At 39.9% G+C, this 22244-nt stretch overlaps 1 protein-coding gene across 1 annotated transcript in view; it reads left to right on the top strand.

Moving 5' to 3' along the window:
- Nucleotides 1-22244, top strand: part of dse (dermatan sulfate epimerase) — a 34064-nt gene that overhangs the window by 1469 nt on the left and 10351 nt on the right. The window contains exons 2-5 of the mRNA XM_079475604.1: nt 2902-3356; nt 14144-14397; nt 15194-15433; nt 19600-19807. Coding sequence (XP_079331730.1) covers nt 2935-3356; nt 14144-14397; nt 15194-15433; nt 19600-19807 — 1124 coding nt within the window. The 5' untranslated portion in view covers nt 2902-2934. The remainder of the gene's footprint in view (nt 1-2901; nt 3357-14143; nt 14398-15193; nt 15434-19599; nt 19808-22244) is intronic.

Here is a 22244-nt window from a genome sequence, read left to right as displayed (position 1 = left end):
TATAATAACCTTTATTTGTCTAAATGGTTAGAAAAAGAACCTTTTTGGCATCGCTGTGAACAACATTTCAAACACCTTTATTTTGATGAGTGCAGGACTTCACTGTTGTGTGTGTTTTACAGTAGTCCTACCATTTTTATGACAATTTATGCTTCCAGATTTTCCTACACCCGTATTGTTTATTTTCAAAGTTTTAGGGTTTGGGGTGAGGGGTAAGTTCCATATGTTTTCTAGAGGTAGCAATATCTGACAAGGTAGCAGAAATCGACATAACAGGCTTCACTGGACATTTGTTTCCAGACATACCCTAAACTGGACCAGTTAATTTTACATTTGGCTGAAAAGTGTTAGTTAATCTATTGCGGGAGGAATTTCCGGAATTCCTTGGAAACAATGAAAAACGTCTATAGCTAAATCTTATTTAATGTTAATTTCAGCATTTACCAATATATTATCTAAAGTTTACATTAAAAGGTATTTACCCCAAAAATGAAAATAAAACTCTCAATTAATTTGAATATCGTGAAAAAGGTAAATATGTCTTGACACTCATTTCAGAAAGTATAACCAATATATTATAGTCAAGTCAAGTCAGCTTTGTTTATATATCGCTTTTAAATATTCATTGTTACAAAGTAGCTGTATAAGAAAACATTGACTATAAGCCGAACATATAAGGTTATGCTAGTTAAAACACAGGTCGAATATCAGACAGACTATAAATTCCTATATGCAGTGTAAATTAAATACAACTATAAAATTCTAGCAGCCCCCCCGGCCAGGCAAACAGTGCAAAACAGTATTTAAACGGTGGCGAGGAACGGTGACCAGGAAACCAGTCCTTTTAGAGTCCCTAGAGTCAATTAGACAAGACTGGCTGAGAGTAGAGTACTGTTCTGCACGCTTTGATGCCACAAATGGTTCCGATTGATCTAACTAGTGCAGTCTAAACCTTCGGAATATATATATCATGATAGTGTAATGTATGCAAGATTAAAAAGATGCGTATTTAGTCTAGATTTAAACTGACAGTGTGTGTCTGCCTCTCGGACAGTGCGAGGAAGACTGTTCCAAGTTTAGGCGCTAAATAGGAAAAGGATCTGCCGCCTGCACTTGATTTTGAAATTCTAGGTGTTACCAACTGACTGGACGCCTGACAGCATAGTGCATGTGAAGGACTGTTATACAAGAGAAGTTAACTCAAGTTGCGAGGAGCTAAACCATGCAGGACTTTATAGGCAATAAGCAAGATTTTAAAGTTAATGCGATGCTTTATAGGTAACCAGTGCAAGGTTGACAGAACTGGGCTAATATGCTCATACTTTTTTGTACATGTAAGAACTCTAGCTGCCGCATTTTGGACCAGTTGGAGTTTTTGTAATAGGCGTGCAGGGCAACTACCTAATAGTGCATTACAGTAATCTAGTCTTGATGTCATAAAGGCATGAATTAGCTTATCTGCATCTGATGGTGACAGCATATGACGTAGTTTAGATATAATTTTAAGATGAAAAAACACATTTTACAAGTGTTTGCGATCTGGTTCTCAAATGACAGAGTACTATAGAATAAAACGCCAAGATTCTTTGCTGAAGATGAGGGTTTTATGGAACATCCATCAATAGTTAAGCAGTATTCTTGGTTGCTACGTATGACGGATTTCGGTCCAATAAGTGTAACACTGCTGTTGTCCGAGTTCAGTAATAAGACATTTTTCTCATCCACTTTTTATATCGACTATGCATTCCACTTTTCAATGGAATTGCTGTGTTTCATGAAATATAAAGTTGCGTATCATCAGCATAACAGTGAAAGCCAACTCAGTGCCGCTTTATTATATCTCCTACAAGTAGCATATGTATAATGCGAAGAGCATAGGCCCTAAGATTATATTATATAGATTCATTACACATAGAGTGAAATATTTCAAGCCTTTATTTCTTGAAATGTTTACATTTACATTTATTCATTTGGCAGACGCTTTTATTCAAAGCGACTTACAAGTAGTTTTATACAGTGGCACATTACTGCAGAGCAATCAGGGGTAAGGCGCCTTGCTCAAGGGCCCTTCAGTCATGACCTGCTGGCACTGAGATTTGAACCAGCAACCTTCTGATCACAAGCGCAACACTCTAACCCCCGGGCCACAACTGACCCCAGTTGTTGATTCTAGAAAATTTGAATATTACATAAGATCAATAAAAATATATATTTTAAACAGAAATGTAAGGCTTCTGAAAAGTATGTTCATTCTATGCACCCGATACTTGGTTGGGCCTCCTTTTGCATGAGTTACTGCATCAATGCGGCATGGCATGGAGGCATTCAGTCTGTAGCACTGCCCAGGTGTAATGGAAGCCCAGGTTGCTTTGATAACGTGAACATACTTTTCAGAAGCCTGACATTTAAGTTTAAAATATCCTTTTTTTTTATTGATCTTTTGTAATATTCAAACTTTCTGAGACACTGAATTTTGGGCTTTCATCATCTGTAAGCCATAATCATGAACATTTTAAGAATTAAAGGCTTGAAATATTTCACTCCGTGTAATAAATCAATATAATATATTGGTTTTACTTTCTGAAATGAGTGACAAAACATATTGACCTTTTTCACGATATTCAAATTAATTTAGATGCACCTGTATATTTTGATGTAACCTATCTGGTTATAATACACAAATGTTGACCTTTCAAGCAACCCAGTCTTGTCTTACACAGGGAGCATTCGGACACAAGGCTTTTCCTGTGACCCTGGTGAAGCAAAGTGCCATGCTGAACTTTAATTTAATAAATGCACAGAAAACCAGGGAGAATAATCTTACAGCTGGTTTTCATTATCTCTGGCATTCATAGCTTTTGTTTAACTCTTGCCCCCCCCCCCCCTCTCTCTCTAACTAAGGCATGACAAGGTGATGTGTTCTCTGATGTCAGAATGAGAACTTACACACGTGGGGCACCAACAGTGTTCTTCTTAAGTACACTATGGGTGCTGCTGATCCCAGCGCTAGCTAACATTGACTCCAGTGGAGGCATTACATTTCTGGGAGGGAACTATGAAGGAACTCATCCCATGCTGTACTTTGGCCAAGCAGAGGTTGAAGTGCTGCAGCTAGCAGCAATGGGAACACACAAGGCTTTGGCCCAACAAATTCGGGAGGCTGGAGAGGCCATCCTGGAGCGACCAGAGGATTATCTGCCTCCCTGGCACCCTGAAGAGTTCAGTGCTCGCTGGAATGAAGTGTATGGGAACAATTTAGGCCTGCTTTCAATGTTTTGCCTACTGTATCCTCACCGTTCTGGTGCACTGGACATAGCCAAGGAATACATGGAACGAATGGCTGCACAACCTAACTGGTATGATTATTGCTCTAAGCTGATTTTTATTTGCTACATTACCTTTAAAGGAATAGTTTACCTTCAAAATGAAAATTCTGCCATGCCCTCTTGTCATTTCAAACCTGTATGACTTTCCATTTTTCTGCAGAACACAAAATAATATGCATGAATGGGGGCCTCTTAATTCAATTCAATTGTATTTATATAGAGCTTTTCACAATGTGCATTGTTCTAAAGCAGCTTTACAGGGGAAAATAGAAACCTTAAAACACAAAAAAGGTAAAACACACTACATGGTGTTTTATATAATAAGTTCAATTATTCTAGTAAATAATATTTAATTAATGCAGTCTCCTGGTCGTTTATTTAGCATTTTTGCATTTAAGTGAATGCTTGGCTGAAAAGATGTGTCTTTAATCTAGATTTAAATTGGGCGAGTGTGTCTGATCTTCGAATAGTGTCGGGAAGGCTATTCCAGAGTTTAGGTGCTACATATGAGAAAGCTTGACCCCCTTTGGTGGATTTAGTTATTCTAGATGTTATCAAAAGTCCTGAGTTTTGAGATCTTAGAGAGCTCGATGGGTTGTAGTGTGATAGAAGCTCTGTTAGGTAAGTAGAGGCTAAACCGTTTAAGGTTTTATAAGTGATTAAAATAACTTTAAAGTCAATACGATACTTAACAGGTAGCCAGTGAAGGGTTGATCACATTATGGGTTATATATTTTCTGGACATGGTAAGAACTCTGGCAGCTGCATTTTGAACTAACTGTAGTTTGTTTATTGATGATGCAGGACAGCCACTAAGTTGTGCATTACAGTAGTCAAGTCTTGAGGTCACAAATGCACGAATAAACTTCTCTGCGTCAGCCAAACACAGAATATTTCGTAATTTGGCAACATTTCTAAGGTGGAAAAAGGCTGTTTTTTTACATTTGAGATGTGATTTCAAAATGACAGGTTGCTGTCTAATATAACGCCTAGATATTTTACTGTATTTGTTGGCGTAACAGTACAGACTTCAATTTGCAGGTTATAATCCAAAATATTCTGCTCACGTGTCTTTCGTCCGATAAGTAATATTTCTGTTTTATTAGAATTTAAAAGAAGGAAATTGCAAAATGCCTAAAAAGATGTTTAGTCTTTAGATCTTTAGTAGAGAGTTTAGTCATAGTAATATAGCCTATCAAAATGTAAAATTTTCCTTGGATCTGGTCACCAAAAGCCAAATGCTTGCCTCAGCGTGATAATTATTTTGTCATTGGATGCTTCACTTTACAGCATAAATATTTGTAGCGTTTTAGCTGCATGTTAAAATAATGATGAAATAAATGAGTTTAGCTCACCAAATATAATTCTCCACCAGATCTATCAATATCACATCGATTTAAAACATCAGTTTCAGTCAATGAATTTGTTTAGCTCAAAGTAAAATACGTATAATAATCGTTATTAAATATCAATATTTTACAGTCTCTGATTAGTAATATGAAAAATATTTGTATGATTCCGTCCAGCGAAAGCATCAATGATTAATACACTTTACGTTATCTCATGGCCATAAGTTACGTGACTTTACCAAACAGAATAGAGCAAAGGTAGCGTCTAACACGGTTTAAGTGACCTCGTGTATGAGCATTGAGCACAGACAACCCATTACAATTGAATATATAGTGTTTATTAAACTCTACTCTACATGGTGAACAATGAAGATTGTATAAACACAAACAATACATGAAACACAAACGCAGAGAAAGAGAGAGAGTGAGGTAGTGTCAAAGCATGGCAGTGATTTCTGAACACCAATAAAATTAATCTTTAGCAAAGACGCACAAACTTAACGTAGCTATTCTATAAATAGAAACGGATACTTGCGAGGTCTGTGCTAGATGTATATCCGTATGCGCTTGGAGAGATGGAAATTTTCAAATGGTTTCAGCATGCGGCCCTGCTTAAAAGTTCTGGGCCTTGTGACCGCGTGGCTCATCAAGGTGTGCGAGGCAGCCGAAGTCCATTGTTCCTACTTTCATCCCAGTGGGGGAAAAGGCAGTCTCCGAAGAGACGCCACAAACCGGTTTGTGATGAAGGCAAATAGGCCAAGCGTGCATTTCAGAGCAGGCTCGATATTTAACTTCATGAGGGGGCATGCCCACCTGAGTTTAAATCGACAAATCAGAGTTGAGCTGGTAAGAGGTTCTTTGTCCACTCAACAGCTAATTTGATTCTTTATGACCTAATGTGTTCTATGGTCACACAATATATTTCAACAAGGAGGAAATCAAGAGACCAACATTTAGGTACCAAATATGCAATGGTTTGAATCGCATTAAGTCGTGATTCATTCAGCAAAGCCGGAATCAAACGTGCATATTTACCAGTTACAGATTATTTTAAATGGCAAGAGCGCCAACATATAACAGATATAATTACATATATTTGAAGAACAGGACAGTTTAGTGTAGTTTTGTCAGAGAAGTTTCTCTGGATAAACCACAGGTTTAAAACAGTGAGACATCTCACATCTCCTTTGCTTGCTATACGTAAATAGCTTAGGAGTCGTATAATATAGAAAGAAAAGATAATCAACACTTTCGGGGGGAGAACCCAACCTAAATCCAGGCCCCCCCTGGAGCCAGGTTAGGCCCTGGTCTTTTGTTGATGGTTTCAAGAATCCAGGACAAAAGGGAGTGAGGCGGGGTTATGGATTTTCTTTAATGATCCAGGCACTACAAATCTCCCCTTTCAGAAGGTGAAGTTCAAGTGTTATAAGTGGTTCTTATTTTTCCCCAGCATCTCAACATACAGGCAGAACATTTTCCCAATGTGGTCAGGCCTTTTCACAACTTGGGTGCACTACCTTTCATCTTTTCCATCCTGATTGGACATCAAGGGAGACCTGCCCTGCACATGTTTGCTTTTTCTTGAAACATGTTGGTTAGGGTGTTTCCTGTGTCCGGGGACATGCACAGCAGCAGTCCTGGATGAAACAGCAGGTGGGATGGCATTATTGGCCTCCATGCGATTGCCTGTAGTGCTGTGTCATGGGGAGTGCCATTGACTAGAAACGAGAGGTTGTCTTGCGTAGATGGGCAAAGTTATGATACCAAATCTTGCCACTCACATCACGTTCCTCCTCTAGATCTTGCCTGCTGCAGCAAGCTCTCTGGCCTTCACATTTTCTGCAGTGATTGCTGGACAAAAGGAGGTGTTACTTTTCAGTGTCTTTTATTTTAAGTATTGGTAAGCGGTTTAGAGTGTGACAAGGTTAGAGTCTCTTGCCTGGCACTGTGGATGTTATGGTGGTGCCGTCTGTCATCAGGCCATAAGATCAAAGAGAGAAACGTGGGTTGGTTTGAGGTCGCTCTGATGGTGGTGGACACATGGTCTGTAGCCATTTTGCCTCAGTTGAAAACTGGGTAAAGAGAAATGTACGAACTTGGCCCAAAAGTGGGCTACCAGGATCTGGCTTTGCCTTCCACTGAGGTGTTCGGATTCTTGGTACACAACCTGAGGCAATTAACTTTTGGGCTGCCCCATCAAGAGCTGGTTTGGTGTCACAGGTTCAGCATCTGAGATGTTAGCTGAAACATAAAGCAAAGGCTTGGAGTTCAGGATAGATTTCACTTCAAGAAGTACTGTCCTGAGGACCTCCTCAGGAACACTTTATGCCCCAATTGTGGTTTTGAGTGCAGCCTTTACAGAGCAAATCTCCCGCTCCCACACTCCCCCAAAGTGTTGTGCTGCTGGAGGTTTGAAATGAAAGTCCATCTGGTTCTTTGCTGGCAACTCCTGCAGATTAGCACTCTTTTAAGTCTTTCTCTACCCCTCTGAAGTTCATCCCCTGATCAGAATAGTAATGTGCCACGTCATGCCGTAAACCTCCGTAAAGACATTAGGAAGGCACGAGAGTCCATGGACATAATTTCATCCAAATGCACTGTCCCTGTTGTAAGACATTTTAATATTATGCCACTTTTTTTTCTTTTCCATCAACCAATTTTCACCTGGAAAGGCCCAAAACAGTCCATCCCTGTGGAATGGAATGCTGGTTTGAACAAGCGAAGTCGAGCAGGAGACAAGTCAGGCATCGTTGGTACAGTAGGTCTGCCCCTAATTTTTTGGCACTCTAGTTTCCGGATAGCTTTGCGCCCTCTGAATATCCAGTATGATCACCTAATCTCTGCATTAACCCTCTCAGGGCCAGGGAGGCATAATCTCTGGTCGAAATCCTGGATTAACAGTTTGGTTATGTCATGTCTTGGATCTAGTACTACAGGGTGTTTGAAGTTAGGATCTAGATCTCCTGCTCTGTGGAGGCGCCCACCCACTTGAATCACCTCATCTGTTTCATCAAATTCAGGAGACAGAACAAGAAGACGGCTACTAGAAGGGACTGGGTTGTTAGCCTAGAGAAAGTGGTATTCCTCTGGGAAACTCTAAATAAGGGACTGTTTAAGGAAGGAAAAGACAGCATGCTGATAGGTTTTTGTCATAGATGGGCCACTGGACTGAAGTGAATGTGCTGTGGCATCCGTCAATTCTCTCCAGGTAGTCTACAGACTTGGATCGGGGACGGCCTCATCAACGTTGGTTGAAATGTAATGACAGAAAAAGGAACTGCGATGTTCTGAGTGGTCTTCTTCAGATGGCCCTGCTGGGGCTTCAGGCCACTCTTTAGATGGTTGTAAAAAAAAAGATGGACCTTGACACTACCTTTTTGGTTTTACCAGTTCCAATAAGGTTTTACCCCTTGCCAGGTTCACGTACCTCCATGTCTGCCCCTCTGTGAGCTCCTGGATCTCATTAATCCTGGTGCTAGTAAAGACCTTGAAAAGCCAGGTTAGGACAGTGGTCAAGTCAGACCACAAGATGGCGTTCCTGATAGGCAGAGTGAGCTTAAGGCAGTAAAAACACTTCTGAACATTGGTAAAAACAAACACGTTTCAAAGCTTGAAAACAGGCTTTACTTAAATGTGACTAAGATGAAATCAGACCAGAATGTCTTGCATTTTCTCAGAGTGAAAAACAACCGGCAAGATTCGCGTGGGAAGAGAGTTCCAAGGATGTTAAGAAAGTTTTTCTGGACTCGCGACCAGCGACATGGCACAGCTAGGTAAGCGAGGTAGCAGAGGTCCATTGTTCTTTCTTTCCCCCAGTGGGGGTGGTAAAGGGCAGTCTCCATAGAGACTAGGGATGTGAATCTCTATACTGAGGCCAATTTAGGTTTTACGCATCTAGATGCATAGCCAACAATACGATGCGTTAAAGATGATGAAGCTACCGATGCGATCCAATCCGATTCTTCACTGTCATGATGCAGTGCGATTCGATGAAATTAGATGCAATGGAAAAAATATGATGAGATGCAATTCAATATGGTACCCCTACTGAAAAAAAAACAATATAGCTTTGCCCAAAACACAATAGAATATTTTATGGAATTAATGGTTATAATAGAAATGGTAATGGTTCTAATGGAAACTATAGTATCTACTGGTATGTATTGGATTCTATTGGTGGGATGTTATCTGGCAGATGGGATCTAATAGAACACCATTAAATGACATTGGAATAATAACCAAAACACAATACAAAAAGGAATTTTATAATGGTTAACGTCTCGGTTACGTATGTAACCTCAGCTCTTTGATGGAGGGAACAAGACGTTGTGGGGTTTGTCTTGAGAACGTATCATCTTCTGACTAGTTTTGAAAAGGCCAATGAAATTGGCGAATGCAATTTGCATGCCGGACTCCGCCCCGGATATCCGGGTATAAAACGGAGAGGGTGTGCTCATTCATTCACCTTTTGTGCTGAGGAGCCTGAGAGCATCTCACGACTGCTGCAGCGGATGGCAAGTGTTGTGGCATGAAGGACACAACGTCTCGTTCCCTCCATCAGGGAACAGAGGCTAAATACGTAACCAAGACATTCCCTTTCTGTCGGTCTCTCGACTTTATATGGAACCGACAGATGGGGTTCCTATGGAAAACGCCACAGCTTCGCTATCGTGAAATTGTAACCATCCAGTGGACAGGGAGGGGGTCCCAGAGCTTTGGCAAAGATGAGAAGCCCTAGGCAACCACAGACAGAGGCCTTGTTTCTCTAATGGCGAGAAGCCGTCCGGTACCGTAGGGTCACTGGGTAAGCGCTGTTCCCTCAATGGGGATGTGCGTTACGCAGACCACTTCCCGCCGTAGGGGGGAGAACAGCGGAGACACCAACATGGTCTCACCGGTAGAATTCATCGGAGGTATATGTGGAAATGCCGCAAGGTGGATGTCCACCTGGGGGAGGTCATGAGTTGCCATGAGGGTAACCATCTCATGAGGATATCTCAGACGGAACCACCCTGTTGGGGGGTTACTACGTGTGGAGTACTAGGTCCGGTTGGAGCTATACGTGGATAACTATTGATGACTCTTCCCAACCACGTCCCGAACCAGTTTCCGGTGAGGGCAGATAGAGAAGAGAGTTGTGTGGTGTCCTTGATTTACATTTAACTTCATGAAAGGGCATGCCCTCCGAGATAGAATCGAACAATCGACAAAGCAGGGGAGGTTTCAGTTCCCCCACACCCCAGCTAATCCTGGGTCCAATTGCCATGAAGGTGAGGACCAGGAAACGGGGGGACACTCTGCCGGCTACCCTCATCAAATTTACAAAATACCAGTCCAGATTATTATATAAAGAGAATTAAGTGTTCTATGGTCACACAACATATATAAACAAAGAGGAAATCAAGAGACAAACATTTCGGTACCAAATATGCCAGATCTGAATCACATTAAGTTTTGATTCATTCAGATGTGAATACAATCTTTTGTATTTACTTGTATGAATACAAATAAAGCCTGAATCAAACATGCATATTTAACAGTAACAGTTTATTTAAAATGGCGAGAAGGCCAACATACAAAAGAGATAAGTTACATATATTTACATAAGAGGAAAGTTTAGTGCAGTTTTGTCACCAAAGTTTCTCTGGTAGGGCTCACCTGGAGCCTTTCATCAAATCTAGGCCAACTAGCGCCAGGCCTGGCTCTGGTCCTTTAATGTTGGTTTCAAGAGACCAGGATAAAGTATGTCAGGGCCATAAAACCCCACAGTGTCCACCTTTAATGGCACTCCTGCAACCCAAGTATCTTTTATGATCCCGTTGTGGCTCTGCCAGTCTCTACAGGACTAAAAAGGTTGTAGGTTACTCTTTGTTATGAGATAATATATAAATTTTAGTGATTAAGAAAACAGTATGCACACATTGCGAAACAGTTGGCCGTTTTTGCCTAGACTGACACTGATTATTTACTGTTATGAACATCCAAATACAGCTCTTTTTTCCATTTAAGCATGTATTCATAATTTTTATGAAGTGTTTAATATATACTTCTTAAATTCATGTAAATTTTGAGCTTTGTGATGTCACTAACGCAGGAAGAAGCTAATTGTACTCCCTGTGAGTCCTTTTTCATTCAATTGGAGAAATAGACTGAAAAGCAAATGTTACAACATACACCAAAAAATACTTGATAGAAATTTCTGTTGAAAACAAATAATTCATTCTGAACTAAACTTAAAAACCAGATTCCAAAAAAAGTTAGGATACTCTACAAATTGTGAATAAAAACAGAATGCAATGATGTGGAAGTTTCAAATTTCCATATTTTATTCAGAATACAACATAGATGAGATATCAAATGTTCAAACTGAGAAAATGTATCATTTTAAGGAAAAAATTTGTTTTTAAATTTCATGGCATCAACTCATCTAAAAAAAGTTGCGACAAGGCCATGTTTACCACTGTGTGGCATCCCCTCTTCTTTTTATAACAGTCTGCAAACGTCTGGGGACTGAGGATACAAGTTGCTCAAGTTTAGGAAAATATGTTTTATTAACAAAGTTCGGCAGGAACCTAAGATATAAATCAGCACCCTTGTTCAATCAGCAGCAATCACCTATCAGCCGAGCATGCAATCTAATCTCAATTATCTCGGCTGGTTCAGCATTCACCGTATCTACCCTATCAGCTCCAGCAAGCTCTATCATAAATAGACAAACAATCCTACCTGATGCATCTCACCAGATAAGCATCGTAAGTTTCGCTACGATGTCTCCTGTTGTCGCCATAGTAGCAACTTTTCCAGATCCTTCGGCGCCATCATGGGCACCCCAGCTTTTCAGCTCAGGGTCGGATTATAAAGACCATTCCCAAGTTTTGCCTCGGGGGCCGCCAGCCCCGCCGATCTGAGCAGCGTGCACTTAAGCGGAAGGGTTTGTCATCGCTCCCACCGGCGCGATCTCCACCTCATTCACCGGCGTTATCATGACATGGCGTCCCAGTTTTCCAAAAAGAACTTCAAATTTTGATTCGTCTGACCACAGAACAGTTTTCCACCACGCCACAGTCCATTTTAAATGAGCCTTGGACCAGAAAAAACGCCTGCGCTTCTGGATCATGTTTAGATATGACTTCTTTTTTGACCTATAGAGTTTTAGCCGGCAACGGCGAATGGCACGTTGGATTGTGTTCACCGACAATGTTTTCTGGAAGTATTCCTGAGCCCATGTTGTGATTTCCATAACAGTAGCATTCCTGTATGTGATGCAGTGCCGTCTAAGGGCCCGAAGATCACGGGCATCCAGTATGGTTTTCCGGCCTTGACCCTTACTCAGAGATTGTTCCAGATTCTCTGAATCTGTGGATGATATTATGCACTGTAGATGATGATAACTTCAAACTCTTTGCAATTTTTCTCTGAGAAACTCCTTTCTGATATTGCTTCACTATTTTTCGCCCGCAGCATTGGGGGAATTGGTGATCCTCTGCCCATCTTGACTTCTGAGAGACACTGCCACTTTGAGAGGCTCTTTTTATACCCAATCATGTTGCCAATTGACATAATAAGTTGCAAATTGGTCCTCCAGCTGTTTCTTATATGTACATTTAACTTTTCCGGCCTCTTATTGCTACCTGTCCCAACCTTTTTTGCAATGTGTAGCTCTCATGAAATCCAAAATGAGCCAAAATTGTGCATGACATTTTAAAAAAAAAGTTTATGAGATTTGTTAATTATTCCATTCCTTTTTTATTCACAATTTGTACAGTGTCCCAACTTTTTTGGAATCTGGTTTGTGTAAACCCCACTATAAATACAGTCCCACTATTCATGCCTGTTTATAATATTTATATAACACAAATTCATACTTTAATATATCTTTATCATTTTCAATTGCAGACATATACTTTATTAATAAATAACCAAAATTTTTGTGTGTTTGGCTATGTGACGCTGAGGTATCAGGGCAAGAATCCATTTGCGTTTTATTTTAACAGGCAAGGCTCAAAATCCAGCAAACAGTCTTATCCAAGACAAAATCGAAAAAAACGAAGTTAGCATAATGGTCAGAGGCAGAGAGCGAACTCAATTAACAAACAAACAGGATAGAATCACAAAGACAGGCAGCAATAATCAAACAGAAATAACAGTCAAGGATCATAAACAGAACAACTTATAAACTAGGCGAACGCTCTCCTTAAAGTGTCAATACTCAGGTGGGTGAACCGTCTGGTAGTGAGGGGAGGGATTGTAAGAGACAGCACTTGTGACAGGCTATTTGTGCATTTCTTTTGATTTGATTTGATTTGATTCAATTTATTGTCATTACACACATACAAGTACAGTGCAACGAAATGTATTTTTAGAAGAAGATAAAGCATAACATGGGGAAGGTGGGGAGAAAAACATGTACACAATACACCAAAGACAAGACTTGCAACAGGGATAGGTAATCCAGTTCCGACAAGCAGCATCTGATTCTGCTGCCATGATGGCGCCGCATGCAGACCCACTTGTCAGGCTGGCGGGTCAAAGCGACGAAGGCATTGGATCTGGGTGTGAGTGGCCGCCCTCGAGTGCGGCCTATGTTTGTGTCTGTGTGGAAAAGTCTGTGTGTAATAGTCTATGCAGGTGTTTCAGTAGAAATTAGGGAGGGACAAGAGCGTCTCTCCGTACTGCTCTACTCAGGGTTGAATTTCAGCAGCAGCCTTGGCCAAGGCTGATACGGGGGAGTCGAAAGAGATAAGATTGAATGTTTGGTCTTTGGGCGAGCAACCGCATTCCATTTAGACGGCTACTCTCTTTGTCCAAAATGGTCTCCAAGAGTATCAATTTTCCTTTGCAAAGTCGTGAGCTTCTCCGTGATAGAATCCATATTGCGGTTAATAGTCTCATTTCCAGAGCCGACCGCTCTTCCCACGACTTCCATCATAACGGGCAGCCTTGTGAGACTTTTGAGAGCTGTTACCGTTTTCTTAATTTCTCGATAACAAACGGCACAGCCTAATCCAATCAGCATAATACCTGTTATCATGGTTCCGAATAGGTAGACATCTTCAATGTCCTCCACGGAAAGAGGAGCCAGACACACGATCCGCCATCTCTCCCAGGCGTCCATCGTGTAGCCAGCTGCAAATGTTCCGTCAGGGCAGCCAGGTTCCCCCGAACCCAAGCTTCTCGTCGAGAAGATCGTGTCAATAGCGTTTAGAGACCATTTGATCAGATCCATAATTTCAGTTGTAGAGCAGTGCAGAGAAAATCTCTCAAAAGATGATACGAGACGAGACACAAGGTCAGCAGGAAAGTAAAGGGGAGGACGGGAGCAAGAGAAAATGCGACTGCCTCCGTTGAGAGAGCGAAGAGAATTTTCTCTTTTAATTAACACATAATAGATGCTTTTTTAACCAGACTGACTTCAAGCACATTGATGATGTGAGAGTATGAGGGTGTAAAGAGTGATATGTGTTTCAGGTTGGTGAAAGACGCTCCGTGGGATGAGGTTCCGATGGCTCATTCTCTGGTTGGCTTTGCTACAGCATATGACTTCCTATACGAGTACCTCAGTACAGTTCAGCAGGAGCGTTTCCTGCAGGTGATTGGGAATGCATCACACTACATGTATGAGAAATCTTATCATCGTGGCTGGGGATTTCAATACCTACACAACCACCAACCAACCAATTGCGTTGCTCTTTTGACTGGCAGTCTTGTGCTTATGAATCAAGGTGAGTCCAAACAGGACATTCACATATCTCATTCAAGTTACTATTTATCACCACTGACAGTAAGTAGTATTTATTTCTCAGAATGTTAAGGCCAAGAAAAAAACAAGTTTACACTAAATGCACTTTCAATACTGGCACAGTATTGTACAGGAATAAACATTTGCAAGCATTAGCAACAGTATGGCATGTATAGCAACTAAACATAAAGGTTAAACACGTTTTTGACAGATTCCTTAAGTAGCTGTTTTTTCTCTTTATTATGACAAGGGGTCTAATACATTTGTTAAGCTATATTCAGTAAATATCAGACAGCTATATTAACTAAATAATATATGTGTGACATATTAAAAAATAGTGTGACATATTAACTGTTGAATTTTTTTATCCATTTTTAATTTCTCAAAGATTTACATATATTATGTCTTTTATTTAATGAAAATAAATAAGCATTTAATTAACAAATTATATTTTTAATTTACACTTCATATTTTTGGTGAATTATAATAGAAATATTTTAGTTACTCAGATTTACTTAATTTTAACTTACATTTGCTCAATTTAAACAGTATATTTAATTCATTTCACAGCTTTAAAATTTATTTAGTTTTTGTGTAAATTTGTTTCACAACTTTTTTTTGTAAATCACAGTTAAAGGTGTAGAGGTGTAATGCTACATGTATTAGTACCAAACTGTTTCAGTAAAATAACTTCCGGTTAAACTGTTTACATTCAAACAGAAGTACACCTAGACAATATTTCGAAACAAATTTTCGAGAATAATTTTTGTGCATTTCAGGATACCTCCAGGAAGCATACCTCTGGACAAAACAGGCTCTTGCCATTATGGAAAAGTCTATGGTCCTTCTTCAAGATGTTACTGACGGTTCTCTGTATGAGGGCGTGGCTTATGGAACTTACACTACTCGTTCACTCTTTCAATACATGTATTTGGTACAGAGGCACTTTGATATTGGTCACTTCAATCATCCCTGGCTGCACAAACACTTCGCATTTCTCTACAGGACACTGTTACCTGGTAAGACCTTGCTCTGCCTTTGTTCTTTGTGGGATAGGATATTACATGCTTCTTATGTGGCCATATTATGCACTTTATTGCATGTTATTTAATTCGCTGATGAAATTTTTTTGTTCTAAAACATTCCATACTTAGTTTTTCAAGATGTAATTTTTCACTCTTTCTCTGGTTCTAATTGTTATGTTGGTAATGCTGTAATTGCTCACATGGTCTTTTATAGTGATGGCATTTCCATTTTTTTACCTTGGTGGGACGACCCATGGAAATTGCATGTTTTCTTTTTATTTTGTGGAGGGGTGGTCTTTGGGGATGCCATCATCCAACTGGCCTACTGGATCTTTTCTACATTCTATATTTGGTATCATGTTTATAAAAAAATATTTACAATTATTCTCCTAAACAGCTGAAGCCAAGTCAAGCTTTTTACCAGTAAGCAGAGACATTAAGAATGTACATTTCTTTGAACCTTGACTAAATGTATCAGATTTATTGGAGAAGCAAATTGTCTCAGCAGAGCCATCAAACTCACCAGGAAGTGATTACCGGATGGGGAGAATTAAGGCAGGGAATGAATGCGGGTTAAACATTCATTGGTGGCTTGTAAATTAGGCTGTAGCTGGTGTTGATAACCGGGGTTGGGCTGGTACCAAAAATACTACATACAATCACAAATATCAACATCTTTGCGCACAAACACTTTTACTAACACAGATCCAGAGCGGCAGAGAGCGGCCAGAGCAGCACAGAGCAACAAGAGCAAAAACCTGCAGATATAGAATTTCTGTGAGAAACAAATGGGTTATGAAGAGAAGATGAGAATGAAATCAAATCGAAGATTTCATATATAAACGTTACATGTGTTACACACAGGGTTCAAGCCACCAACCTCAGAGTCTCAAGGTGTGGATTTAACAAGTTGTGCCGCTCAGCTGTAGCATCACAGACCCAGAGCAGCACAGATCTACAAGTGCAAAAACCTGCAGATATAGATTGTACATGAGAAACAAATAGGTCACTGAAGAATATGTGAGAATGAAATCAAACTGTAGATAAATCATAGAGAATGGAATGCAATTTTAGACTTCACATATAAATGCAAATCACTTACACTCACAAGCTTCGAACTCACAACCTGTTGGACCAGAGGCTTGCGGTGTCATGATTCTGCCTCCTTTCATCTTGATTTTCAAGTCTAGTGGCAGGATCATGACGGAGCCACGTGTTTAGTGTAGAGAGAGACATGACATTGTTTGTTTTGAGAGATGCACTCTCTCTGGGACCCGTTTCAGAAAGCAGGGTAAGTGCAAACTCAGTGTAAGTTAACCCCAGAAAACGGGATACTCTGGGTTTTCAGTTTCAGAACGCGAGGTATATCAAACCTGTGACCGCGGGGTAAGTCAAGCCCGTTTCAGAAATCAAGGTATCTTATAGCCTACTTAGAGTGAGTAACCATAGTAACCTACTCTGTGAACCTAACCTGGTTGAGAGCAGGTTTTATTTCACTAACCCGAGGTTTGTTACAATCTCTGCCCCGTTTAGAAGCGCAAACGGAGTTGAAATTGCCTTCGCCGTTTGTTTTTTTATTCGTTTTCCTTAATCGGGCACAAGTTCGTAACACAGACATTAAAATGGCATGTCCGTTTATTCAGGAACCCGTAGATGAAGAAGCTGCATTCATTCAGAGAGAGTTACATTTTCGTCGGGAGAGAATATATGGTGAAGCCCCGTTTGGATGTTTTATCATATCCGGAGGATGTTTTATTTGAGCGATATTGTTTTTCTTTACAGTCCATTAAATATATCCACAATCTGCTTCATCCTTACATCACAAACCTCACTCGTAGTGGCCGCGCTCTTACATCTGAGCAGATTCTCTGTATGGCTTTACGTTTCTTTGCTAACGGAAGCTTTCTTTAAAACACCGGGGATGCAGAACACGTTAGCAAGGCAACTGTATGCAGAGCAGTAAGATAAGTGTGCATCGCTCTCAAGCACTTTTTATACATTTGTGTTAAGTTTCCTGTGAGAGCCTTCAAAGAGGATTTTCATAGGATTGCAGGGGAATGGTGAACGTCTTTCTGAATTAGGCTGATCAAATAAATGTGGTCTTGCTGCCATCTCTAATAATTCAAATACCCTTTAGGATTTCCCATTGTGATTGGGTGCACATTTAAAAGGTCCCACTTGCCCCGTTCTGCGCGGGCTTCGAACAGATGTTGGTCAGAATGAGAGACGGGCGCTCTGACGACGAGCCTAAAGACCGCAGTCCCTATAGCGTCTGTCAGTAGAGCGTCTCTGTTGGTCGGGGAGTGAGGCTTACACACTGCACAGCTCTTCACTAGCTGGCCTCCGTTACACATAGCTGGAGCAGGGGCAAGCTTGGCCAGTTTTCTGTCTTCTACAGCCACAGTGCTCGGTTCTGATGTCCTCATAACTTTCAAGGCCAGTTTATTAAATATATCAAACATTTCCCAGTCAGGCATCCTACTAGTAAGAGAATTTAAACTCACCGGACTGAATGATGTTTTTATATTTCATTTTCAGCTGCTGCCATGTTCTTTTTATTGCAGAAGGATTGCACCTACATGACAAAAATCGTAGGTATATATGTTTATATATACATATATATATATATATATATATATATATATATATAGATATATAGATAGATAGATAGATAGATAGATAGATAGATAGATAGATAGATAGATAGATAGATAGATAGATAGATAGATAGATAGAGTGCCTCCAATTCGACTGGTGATAAATAAACGGAGCTCTTTTTGTCACATGGCGTTGCCAGGGTGAATCATGTTATCTTCGCTCAATTGATGATGGCTTTTTAAAGCAGCGATGAACACGTGTAACCTAGAGTAAACTTACTCAGAGTGGATTGAACTCATTGAAACCAGCTGTTCTGAAACAGAGAACTCAGAGTAGAGATTATCTGAGTAAATCAACTCAGAGTTCATATTTTAACTCAGTGTTGCTTGAACCTCCTTATTGAAACGGGTCCCTGGTCTCTTTTCTGACCACGCCCCTCTCGTTTCCTCGTTTAGCTACCCATCAGTGTTTCATCCCCGACACCTGTCCCTTGTTAACTATCCTTTGTTAGTCTCCCTATTAAATTACCTTGTGTTTGCTGTCCTGTGCTGATCCTTTTTTTTTATTGTGCCCTGTATATGACGTTGCATCATTCTTGCTCTATGGATTTACTCTGTCAAATTAAGCTCTAGTTGTGTAAATAGGATTTAACGTGATGTATAACGTTAACATTTTGTATGCACTGCAGTATTGTTAGAGAGCTTTATACAATAGTATAGTGCATAAAGTGTAAACACCTGTTTCCTGCATTAGCTACACATGCATGTGTAAAGGGTGCAAGCTAGTGAAGAGCTGTGCAATGTGTAAACCTCACTCCCCGACCAACAGAGAGAGCTTCACTCGTTTGCTCTGTCAGTCCTTCCGCTTTATCATAACATTAAATGCGCATTACGTCTTTGGCCAAGGGCACTGATAGAATGGTTAAAGGAGGGGAGGTAAACATTAGTGACAATGCGCCTGCTTGCGCAGTATAACATTACTGCGCATTCAATTTATAATACACAAAATTATATATTGATCAGTTTGGCAGTCGCAGCAATGCATTTACATTACAATTAGTCATTTAGCAGACGCTTTTATCCAAAGCGACTTACAGATGAGGAAACATTGGAAGCAATTATAACAACGAAACATTGGAAGCAATTATAACAACAATGCAACCATTAAGAAAAACTGGTCGCACTGGCAGTTAAAATAGTCGCAAAATTTAAAAAAAGTCTAGAGCCCTGCCCGTCTCGGATAGCCTGAGGGTGAGAAAATAAACTACAAATCTGAATTCTAGGGTAAACTATAATTTTACTACTTAGAAATTAGCTTGCCCTGTATATGTAACAGCTATTAAACATCGCATTGAGTTACATTACTTGATTTTTACCAATACTCTATAGCATACAAGCCTTCTATGTAAAGCTAATATAGAAATGTATTTACACACAAAGTGCATGAGGGTCGAAATAGGGAGGTCGGTCAGTTAAATTTCGAAATATAACTGAATTCATGAAAATTACAGTGCTACCCTCTAGAACGACAACTCAAGTTGTTTTTCTTATTTGCCCATGCAGGTTTTCAGAGGAGTGTGGCAATTGCAGATTCCAACTATAATTGGTTCTACGGACCAGAGAGCCAGTTGGTGTTTTTGGATCGGTATGTTATGAGAAATGGCAGCGGGAATTGGCTGGCTGATATTATCAGACAAAATCGGGTTCTGGAGGGCCCAGGACAAGCAGGAAGGGGTCAGCGCTGGTGCACACTACACACAGAGTTCCTCTGGTAAGACTATTGTAACCTAATAAAAGTTCTAACTTGTGTATTCTATTTTTAGAAACAAATAACACCTTGCCTACATCTGGATGTGATCGATGTGGTGGGACAAAAGACAATAAAACCCATTATAATCAGTGTTGCTGTCCACAGTGGATGTGATGTGACACCTTTTCTGTTCTTAATGGGTTTTTTAGTCTTTTGTTGTGTCAGTTGTTGCGACTGTTGCTGATTTTTTTAAATACATTTTTTCAAACTGTTCTTGTAAAATCAAGATTCGTCAATTAACATATGAAAGTAAATGACAGATGCAGCAATCACTTGAGTCCTAACTATGTTCATAATAAAACCCGATCTAATTTGTCTTTTACAATTATGTCTTAAAATGTTATCTCAGGTGAAGGAAACCACTAATAAATGATTTTAATGAGGTGTTAAGGATCAGTCTAAATGCTGTAAATATAAAAATGCAGCAGAGACTTTCTTTGGCTTAAATATAGTTATAATAATAATAATTATTAATAATTATAATAATTATTAATAAAGTATCAGTGAATCTCATGTGTGGCCATTTGTGATGTTGCAACAGCGATAAAGGATGGGACCCGGGGGTTTCGGCAGTTTTACATAATATTTGTGTTTTATTTTCCTATGGCATCTGTTAGTGGTTGGACCCGGAAACGATATATGTTCATTATGGTGCGTGACGTAAGGCTTAACAAGCTGATTGTATGCCATGCTTATTAATATATTAATCAGCATTCCTAAGGTGCTTTGCTTTGACTATTTATGGGTAAAAATGGGAGTGTAAAGGGCGGGATATGAGGCTGATTCACATACACACACTGGCATACCTGTGATTTATAAAGTCTTATAAGTCTGAATATTTTTTGGCACTCCAATTGACAGACGTTACAGTTATACAGTAGGGATGTACAAGTGTTCTCCAACTTTGAACAATTTATATTTGTTCTTTATTCAAATTTTCTAATGAGGATGCATTTAAAGTTTTGTACACATTAGTCTGTTTGGAGTACACACTAAGGCCCAATCCCATTTCTACCCCTTACCCCTAAAGGGAAGGGCCTTATATCCCTTCAAATTAAGATTTTCCAGGACCTCACTTCAAACGAAGGGGTATGTCTTAATTTTGGCGTTAATAAGATTATCATCCTGTTTATGTTCAATTTAATGTTGTGTTTAGTATATTGTCTTGAATACTTGAAACGTTTACAAAAAATGTTGCATACAAAATTGCAGTGCCGTCTCCGGAATGCAATCGCGAATAGACCGGGGAAACAGACGCTTTCTGACAAATGCGGCGAACAGACAGGGGGATTTTGATTCATGATGCAGTTATTATTATAAATGATTTTATCCGTGCACACCCTTACTTTATAAAAAAATATTTTGCACTTGTAATCATTAATCAAAAACATAAAGCTCCCTTCCCCCCTTCAACAACAACTCTTTACCACATGACATAAGCAACAAAAAAGAGGTAGGACTATACTGACTTTATTGCCCTGCCCTCCAGGCCCAAAAACAAACCAATCAAGAAGGGAAGGGCAAAATAAAGCCCTGCTCTAAAAGAAATCTGATTTCAGATGCCAATTCACTCGGTCAATTGTCATGATTTGTAAAAGAAGTGCAACTTGTTAACCAACTTTGGTTTCAAATTCTGTCATTGACAGCATAGTTCTAGTTGTGTAGTTGGAATTACAGCTCACAAGTTAGAAACGTAGTTTCTTGTTAGTATGACATGTAAATTGTTCTATTTTTAACGAATCTGCATCCACGACAGCCCACAGAAGTTGTTTTCTTTTGCTACTGTTTTGGAAGAGCTTGTATGTGAGGCAATGATGAATCGGATTTAGAAAGTACTGTGTGCAGCATCGAATCCATAGAAGAGGCCTTGTTTGTGGAAGCTCCTGAGTCTATGTGAGATTGGTAAGTTTCTAAATATTTCTGTTACTGTTTGCTATTTTTATTCTTATTCATGTATTACATTATTGTGTAGTTGTTATCAGTTTAAGTTTATTGACTGTTCTGTATTTTGAGTATATTGAACCACCATGATATGTCTATGTTATTTAAGTGCTAACAAAAAAATGTTGTATCTACTGTAGATAGCAAAACTGGGTTGTAAAAGTGAATAATTATGTGCCAGTTTTATAAGATGCGCTAAAAAAGTAGGATTGTCACGGTACCATGAACATATTGTGGCACGGTAAGAGACACGACAGCACACGTTGTTGGGACAGTGCTGTTCGTGCCGTGCGGTAGTGTAGCTGGGGGCGTTCCGATGCCAGCCTTGACTGCTCTTAGGAACTTGAGTCCGTCTCCGTCACTGGATGGGGCAGAAGAGAGAAAACACAACGCGTAGGTTAGCTTTAGGGTGCTTGCGAGTCAACAGGCACCCCGTCTGCGTCCTCTCGCTGGGTTT

This window comes from Barbatula barbatula (assembly GCF_947034865.1).
Source record: "Barbatula barbatula genome assembly, chromosome: 15".
In the NCBI taxonomy this organism is placed as follows: domain Eukaryota; kingdom Metazoa; phylum Chordata; class Actinopteri; order Cypriniformes; family Nemacheilidae; genus Barbatula; species Barbatula barbatula.
The sequence above is the reverse complement of the archived record's forward strand: the minus strand, read 5'-3'. Positions and strand labels throughout refer to the sequence as shown.